At 37.2% G+C, this 8,791-nt stretch overlaps 1 protein-coding gene across 2 annotated transcripts; it reads left to right on the top strand.

Annotated features, from left to right (window-relative positions):
* Window positions 1–6,231: 6,231 nt before the first annotated feature.
* Window positions 6,232–8,529, top strand: LOC143845768 (PLASMODESMATA CALLOSE-BINDING PROTEIN 2-like). Of its 2 annotated transcripts, none has more exons than XM_077354182.1 (4): window positions 6,232–6,434; window positions 7,273–7,512; window positions 7,629–7,662; window positions 8,225–8,529. In XM_077354182.1, exons 1-4 carry the CDS (start codon window positions 6,377–6,379, stop codon window positions 8,253–8,255), a joined length of 363 nt encoding a protein of 120 aa, XP_077210297.1. In that variant the 5' UTR covers window positions 6,232–6,376; the 3' UTR covers window positions 8,256–8,529. The 2 variants fall into 2 exon arrangements, with proteins under 2 accessions (XP_077210297.1, XP_077210298.1); XM_077354183.1 differs by having other exon boundaries at window positions 6,233–6,434; window positions 8,188–8,529.
* The last annotated feature ends 262 nt before the right edge of the window (window positions 8,530–8,791 follow it).

The raw sequence follows: 8,791 nt of genomic DNA, 5'->3' as shown, positions 1-8,791 counted from the left end.
TTAGTCGAAGCCAAAACGTGTTAGTCAAAGCGAAAAAAGAAGTTTGTCGAAGCCCAAAACGTGATAGTCGAAGCCAACAAATATTTCTCGAAGCTAAAATATATTAGTTAAAGACGAAAAAAGTTCCAAATGTTACTGGAATTCAAAAGTTTTAGTCGCAGCCAAAAACATGTTAGTCGAAGCAAAAAAACCAGTTATTCGAAGCCTACAAAAATTTAGTCGAAGTGAAAAACACAACGGCGAATGTTACAGGAAACACATTTTTCACTTCGACCAAGTAATTTTTGGCTTCGACCAAGTAAATTTTGGCTTCGAATATCCTGTTTTGGCTTCGAGTACCTGTTTTTGCGTTGAGAAGAAGAGGGGGGGATCTCGAAACCCTTTTTGAGAAAGATTTGATGAGGCAGAAGGCTGATGGGTCCAATTTTGTGCATTTCAAGCAAAAAAACCTTTGAATACCCTAAAAAATGAGAGAGAGAGAGAGATGATGTTAGATGGAGTTTTGAAAAAAAAATAGAAATATAGAGAGAGAGGGAGAATGAGATTTCAGGCTTACCTTCTTACGTATTGCCGGAGAAAAGCGAAGGTTTCGCCGGAGAAGAAGCACTTCAACTAGGTTAAAAAAAGGGTAAAAGTAAAACTGTAAAAAGAAGAAGGGAAGCAGAATAAATGTACTGAGTGGCATTTTGGTCCTAAAATTTTGATTTTTTATAAATCAGCATTTATTCGTTTTTTCTCAACAAGTGACATTTTTATGTTAATAATGCAACTCTCTGACACGTAATAGTAAATAACCCAATTAGAAAGGGGTGGTGAAAAAAAGTGTCTGGTAGGAGAGAGCAAGATCTTGACGTACAAGGTATTGAATATGAAAAGTGTGTGGTGAGAAAAAAATACACGACCATAGAAAGGGGGCACGTAATACAAGTGCCATGCTTGCTATATTTTATCCAACAAGAGCCCACTTATTAGTAGTTGTTAGATCTAACATTACTCTACGAATAAGGATTTAACTATCCCATTTTGATAAGTATAATAATTAGCTAATTTAGGTGGTTTATTTCTTAATCGTATTTCAAACTAAGAACCATGCCAATTGATTAGATCACCCGAGAATTGAAGTCAATCCGTTAAAAGAAACAACACATGGCTCTCAATCGATCATTGCACCGAATCGAGCTAGTCCACCCAACAAACTAGCACAACCGTTGGATCATGATCAAGGTGGCAAACATGCCGTGCCGGGCCGGAACGACACGACCAAATGCGGCTCGGAAAGGCCCGCGGGCCGGGCACGGCACGGCACGGAAGGGTTCATGGGCTGTGCCGTGCCGGGCTGAAATCCTCAAGGCACGACACGGCACGGCCCGCAGCCCGCCGTGCCGTGCCGGCCTGTGTTTATTTATTTATTTTGAATTAAAATTTTTCTCGGAACTCCGTGAGATAACCACGGAGTTCCGAGAATTATTTTTTTTGAAACAGAACATTTCTCGGAACTCCGTGGGATACAGACGGAGTTCCGAGAATTTTTTTTTGAAATAGAACATTTTTCGGAGTTCCGAGAACACTTCTGTTTTCAAAAAAAAATTTGTCCATATTTTGTGAACAATTTTCTTGGTCCCCTTTTGTCAATTTTATTTACAATTACTTTACAATAGTAATTTAGAAACAAAGATCGATTGTACCCGGAATATTTATCCAGGATCCCGGGCGGCACCTTTAAATTTTATTAATATCAAATATTATAACAAGAAAAGAGGAGTTGAGGAGGACATAGAACCTTGCCTCTCACCCTTTAAGGAAAGAAAAGAGAAAAAATAAATACAACTTTTAGATTAAAAGTTTTCAACAATCTTCAGATGATGAGCTTGAGCCTTCCAATCCTTGTATCCTAGAATCTGCATCAAGCCAGTCTTTCAAGCACACACACACCTCCAATGATTTTGATGACATTTTGGTTCTTTTGTCTTCTAAAACCCCTGTTACCTGCACTAAAAGCGGACTCCGATGCTACTGTAGACACCGGGGGGGTTAGTATATCACGTACCATGATGGATAGTACTGGATATGTTTTCTCATTTGCTTTCCACCACGACAAAATGTCAAAAGTTTCTCATTCTTCGGGATTGATATAATGTTCATTTTTCAAATACAATGATAACTTATTGCAAGATGCTTCACCAACACTACTAGGTTTTGCTCTTTTCAGGCTTATTAAAGTAAAAATTGGATTATTTTTAGGCCCCGAGCTCGTAGAAGAACTGGATCTTCTTTGTCCATGTTCCACCTCATATATATGATACATAGACCTTAATAATGATTTAATTTCATTTATATTATTCCCTGAATCTTCAGGATCATTACCGAGGTTGTTATTGTACTCTTCTAGCAAGACTTCTAAACCTTATAACTTAAACCTAGGGCCCATTACTGTACTGAAGGAATATAAAAGTGGAATTTCATTAAAATATTTTTTAAATTTAGCCTCCATGACTTCAATTATTTGTTCATGTCTTTCAGTTCTATTTTTTAAAAAAGTAAGCGTGATGTTATATAAATTACTCATAATTATGTTTGAGGTTGGTTTGTAAACAGCAGAAAAATCGTTAGTTGCAGTATAAAAAAACTTCAAGAAAACTCATGAAACCCTCACAAGTGTTCCAATCTGGGAGACCTACAGTGTAACGGAGAGGTTGAGGTGTATTTTCATTACCAAATGATTGAATTAAATTTTTATATGGGAGGCAATGTTTCAACATTAAATAAGTTGAATTCCACCTATGTATAACATCTAATTTGAATTTAGAAAATTCTTTTCCATAGGTGTTGCATAATTTTGCAAATTCTTGTCTTCTAAACATTAAAGAATTGATAAATGTAATATAAGTTTTAATATTTTCTATTTGTGGGTCAATAAGAGCTAAACCATCTTGTACAGCCAAATTTAAAATATGGCATGCACATCTAATATGAAAAAGTTTTCCACTTAAAATAGGTTTCAATTCAGTTTTTAATAACTCTACTGCGAAAATATTATTACTAGCATTATCAAGAGTTATAGAACAATTTTTTTTTATAATATTATATTCACGAGCAGTATTTAAAATATGTGTTGATATAACATTTTCAGTATGTGGGCAATCAATAAGACTAAAGCTAATAATTCTTTTTTCTAAAAGCCAATTAGAGTTGAGATAGTGTGCGGTTACACAAATATATGAATAACCCTTTTTGGTACTCCAAATATTGGAAGTAAGTGCAATTTTCCCATTAAATCCTTCAAAATATGAAATCAATTGTTGTTTACGTTCATTAAAATTTTTACAACTGTCTAATTTTAGAGTGTTTCTAGGTACCATTTTAAAAGCTGGATTTAAAGCTTGTTTAGCATATTTTTCAAAACGTTTATCTTCTCCAAAAACAAATGGTTGCTCGGAATGTATAACGTATGTGGCTATTTCTCTTATATTATTATCATGAGAGTAGGAAAATATTCCTATTGAACTAGACGTGCGACTTAGTTGGGTTTGCTTAGGGTCTAACGGGCCATGCTTTTTACCACAAGCGTCGGCATGCCTTTTTAAGTGGCCCGTTCCACCTGAAACATTACAACTAAGATTCCTTTTACAATGTTGACAAATTGCCCTAACTTCTACTTTTCCATCTGGACGTGTTATCTCTTCACGAGTGGAGGTAGACCAAACAGTTGAAGTTCTACCCCTTTTAACTTTAGAGCGAGAATGAGCTTGGCTCCCACTAGCACTAAGGTTGGGTTCATTTTCGACTCCAAATTCAACCTCGTCTTCACTCCACTGACATCTAAAATAAGCTTCCATTAACTCATCATTGCCCATGACTTGGTTGTTGTCATGGCTAATGTTGGGGTAGAAAACTTCTTCCGAATCGGCCATTAAGAGAGGTTTAAAAAAAATGAATGAAAGGAGAATTATAATTGAATATTTAAATGGGTACCAACCTCAACCTATTTGAGCAAAATTTTGCCCTCTTGTTGATCGCCGCCGATCGCCGCCCTCGTGTTAATCGCCAATCACCGCCGTCTTGATGAGTACTTAGTGCTACTAAGTAGAGAGAGAAGTAGATTGGAGAGAGAGGGAGAAGTTCATTGGGAGAGAGAGATGGTGAACTTGATTAAGGAGAGAGAGAATTTGATTAGGGAGAGAGAGAAGTTAATTGGAGAGTTTAGATAATAGAGAGAGATTGAGCTTTGGTGAGAAATGAAGGAGGTGGAAAATTGTATTTATAGGATTGGGTGGGTTATTTTTTGACTTCTCAAAATACCCCAAAAAAAGGAGTTGTTGGGAGTATTTTCAAGATTATATGAAAACATATGTTTTGGACGAAAATACCCCACAAACTAGCCGTTTGAAACAACTTTTGGGGGGTATTTTCTGGTTTTACAAAAAAAAAAGCATTTTTTAAAGGGGAACCGGGCTCGTGGGCCGGGCGTGCCGTGTCGTGCCACCCAACAAGGCCCAGCACGGCCCGCGACTTCGTGCCGGGCTGGCACGGCGCTCACTGTAGTTACTAAGTAGAGAGAGAAGTAGATTGGAGAAAGAGAGGGTGAACTTGATTAAGGAGAGAGAGAATTTGATTAGGGAGAGAGAAGTTAATTGGAGAGTTTAGATAATAGAGTGAACTTGATTAAGGATAGAGAGAATTTGATTAGGCACGCTCTCTCTACTTAGTGCTACTAAGTAGAGAGAGAAGTAGATTGGAGAGAGAGAGAGAGTGTGAACTTGATTAAGGAGAGAGAAAATTTGATTAGGGAAAGAGATAAGTTAATTGGAGAGTTTAGATAATAGAGATAGAATGAGCTTTGGTGAGAAATGAAGGGGGTGAAAAATTGTATTTATAGGATTGGGTGGGTTATTTTTTGACTTCCCAAAATACCCCCCAAAAATAGTTGTTGGGGGGGTTAATTTGGTAAAAGACATGAAATGACTTAAATATCCACAAAAAAGAGTTATTGGGTAGGGTATTTAGGGAAGATAAAACATTTAAACAATAAAAATTCAAAATAGCCTCCAAAACTAGTTGTTGGGGGGGGGGGGTTAATTTGGTAAAAGACATGAAATGACTTAAATATCCACAAAAAAGAGTTGTTGGGGAGGGTATTTAGGGAATGTAAAAAATTTAAACAATAAAAATCCTAAAATACCCCCCAAAAAAGAGTTGTTGGGTGCATTTTCAAGATTATATGAAAATATATGTTTTGGACGAAAATACCCTACAAACTAGCCGTTTGAAACAACTTTTGGGGGGTATTTTCGGGTTTTACAAAAAAAAAATGCATTTTTTAAAGGGGAACCGGGCTCGCGTGCCGTGTCGTGCCACCCAACAAGGCTCGGCACGGCACGCACACTGTAGCTATTCGTGGCGTGCCGGCATGGCCCGTGGTGTGCCGTGCCTTCCCGGGCCGGCACGGCCCGTTTGCCACCTCGAGATCATGATCGACAACTAGAGTTGTGGAGCCAATCAGATAAGAGAGGTTTACTAGGTCCCATTAACAAGCCATGAGGGTCTTTTTAGCCCTTACAAAAAAAAATTACGGCAATTTGGTCATTGCAAAAGTTTAGGTATTTAAGTGGTTTTCTCAAACAATGAGGTGCATTATAGATAAGCACCTTTGATGTCAATTAGTGATGCTAAATAAAAGCAAGGACATTGACACAATGCAAGCTCAACAATGACAGCACATCAATAAAAGGCTAAAAAAAGAGAGGAAAATAAAATAAAAAACATAAGTGATTTATTGTCCCCCTTTTCTTCCCTAGGCAACCCCCTCTAGTGTATTTTATGAGTTATGACTACTTTTACACTAAAGAAAGAGGGTGGCCCAAGGAAGAAAGGGCGTGAATATATCATTTCCCAATAAAAATTGAGAACAAAGTGGCGGGGCCCACTTCACCAACTAGATTGGTTAAATTTAGACCATGGTCCTAACCATTAGTAAGTTAAGGACCGTTTAAAAAGGCCACAGGCCAAAATCTTAGCTTGCTCACTTCCCTAGAACAGTACCCCAACAGAGATAAAGAAGAACGTTGAAAATAAGTAAAGGGAAGTGATACATCACCCCTTTTGTTTACAGTAGAGGGAGGCGGGAGCTGTCCCAAGTAAAAAAAAAAAGGGTGCATGTATCATTTCACAAAAGTAAAAACCAAAAGCATTCAGAAACCGACACCACCACCTCAACAAGTCTACATCACCTTACATTATTTTGTCTAGAAACTCCTTTCCCACAGCTCATCTTTCTTTCATTGCACTCTGAAAGAAAATCTTCTTTTTTCACCTTGTGAGATTCATCCTCTCCTAATCTTCGAAACCCACTAAATCTCTCTCCATTGCTCTCCCATTCATGGCTCATATTCTAGTCCTTTCAGTTCTTCTCTTGGCCATGACTGGTGGTAGTTCAGGTAAGATCCTTTGGACTTTGTAAATAAACTGTGATTTTTTTTCAGACGACATGGGTTTTTCTTTTCGTTCAGGTCAGATTTTTTGGATTTAGACATGGGGGTTTCCTCATCTTTTATTTTTTCTCTTCCATGTGAGATTTTGGCATTTTTGTGAGTTTTGAGAGCTGGGTTTCCCCTTCTTCCTTTTCTGTTGGGACTCAAATTTCTTTATGAGTTCAATGTGGTGTTTCTGGGTTTTGGAAGGGTGTAACTTTGTATGTTGGTAGGAGTGATGCGTATTTCCTCATTTTGTTTCTTTCTTTCATGTAATTTAGAGCTTTACTTGACAGATTCAGACTTGGGTTTCCTTTTTTTCCCTCAGGTTTTAGACCTGTGTTTCCTTTTTCTTCTCTCTTGTTTTGTGAAATTCTTATTTTTTTTTTTTGGTGGGTATTTTTTGTGAAATTCTTTTCGTGGGCTGAATGTGGTGTTTTTTTTTGGATTTTGGAAGGTGCTACTTGGTGTCTCTGTAGGAATTATGTATGTGACAGAACTCTTTATTTTAGACTCGGGTTTCCTGTTTTCCGTCAGATTTTAGACCTGTGTCTCCCTTCTCTTCGTTCTCTTGTTTTGTGAAATTCTTTTTTTTTTGTGGGTAATTTTTTGTGAAGTTCTTTACATGGGCTGAATGTGGGGGTTTTTTTTTTTCTTCTGGGAATTTTGGAAGGTGCCACTTGGTGTGTTTATAGGAATTATGTGATACATCATACGACTCTTCATTTATTTCCTTTTTTCCCCTCTTTTGTGAAATTCTTTACATGGGCTGAATGTGGTGTTTTTTTGGGTGGATTTTTGGAAGGTGCTACTTGGTGTGTTTGTAGGAGTGATGTGAGTGAATCAGCTCTTCAAAAGACATTGGATTATGCTTGTGGAGCTGGGGCTGATTGTTCTTCTATTATCTCAACTGGAGCTTGTTATAACCCTAACAATGTGAGAAGCCATTGCTCTTATGCTGCCAATAGCTACTTCCAAAAGAAAGGACAGGCACAAGGAACCTGTGATTTTTCAGGCACTGCTGTGATCAGTACAACAGACCCAAGTAAGCCCCAAAGAAACCCACCTTACTTTATTATACCCTAGAAAAGTTAAAACAAAAAAATAATTCAAAATTAAGAGGAGTTTTACTGATTATTTTTCCTTTGTATTTTCTTTCAGGCTCGAATACTTGTATATACCCTTCAACCCCCAGGTTGGTAATGTACTTCATTGTTCAATCTTTTTTTTCCCTTTACTATAAAAACCCCCTTTTTCTTCTTTGTTTTCTTTAATTTTGGGTGTGAGATGTCTCCCTTTTATCTATAGCATGGACTTTTCTGAGGTTTATGTATCCACCCATCTGTCTTATATTAACTTTTCTCTCATCCAAACTAATAAATCCCCTCACTTTGCCATTTTCTTGTGTTTTTCAGTAGTTTTTTTCTTATTTACATGCATAATTAGTTAGTTTTTTATTCAGTGTTACTGTTTTGAGGATTTGGCTAGTACACACAAGGGTTTGAGTACCATATGCATAAAAATGGCCTTTTTATTTCTTTATTGAAATACTTCCTATTGATTTTTTTTTTCATGGCTTGGGGGTTTCTTTGGTTGATCAGATTCTTTCAAAGAACTTTGCCATTTTCTTCTGTTTTCAGTAGTTTTTTTCTTCCATACTTGCATATTAGTTAGTTTTGTTCAGTGTTTCTGTTTTGACTTTTGAGGATTTTGCTTGTAGTAAAAGGAGGGTTTGATTGATCTACTACCATATGCAGAAAAAAAAAGGAGGGTTTTTTTTATGCGTGATTTAGGAGGAAGACTTGCATTTGGAGAATGTTTTCTACTCTGAGATGAAAGATGCGGGGTTTTTCGATGCAGATTGGGATTAGTTAAATGCACAACCTGCGTCTACTATCCTTGTAACGTGTGAATAGCTAAGTACTCTTACAACTACTACGTTATTATGTTACCATGTAAATAAAGGCAAAGCAGATTCAAAAGAAAGGGAAAAAAGATGATGAAAGCCTAGCACCAAACTATAAGACTGAAACTGTATGCACCAGTACGAGTTTTTTTGAAACTATTTATAGTGTCACTGATGAGTTTTTTCCCTTCTTTTTGAAGCCTGATTCGAATCCGCGATTCTTATCCTCCTGTTTCTGCATGTGTGAAACTATTTATAGTGTCACTGATGAGTTATTTTTCCTTTTTTTCTTTTTTGAAGCCGGATTCATTAGGGCGATTTTCATTCTCCTTTTTCTGCCCGTTTGGTCCGCTCTTCCAGAAGGGAGAATGAGAATCGTTGCCGAACACGCCCTTAGAAAGATGGGTCTGCCAAAGGG

This window comes from Tasmannia lanceolata, unplaced genomic scaffold (assembly GCF_043159265.1).
Source record: "Tasmannia lanceolata isolate RefF3 unplaced genomic scaffold, GAP_Taslan_0.1 ptg000015l, whole genome shotgun sequence".
Classification (NCBI taxonomy): domain Eukaryota; kingdom Viridiplantae; phylum Streptophyta; class Magnoliopsida; order Canellales; family Winteraceae; genus Tasmannia; species Tasmannia lanceolata.
The sequence above is the reverse complement of the archived record's forward strand: the minus strand, read 5'-3'. Positions and strand labels throughout refer to the sequence as shown.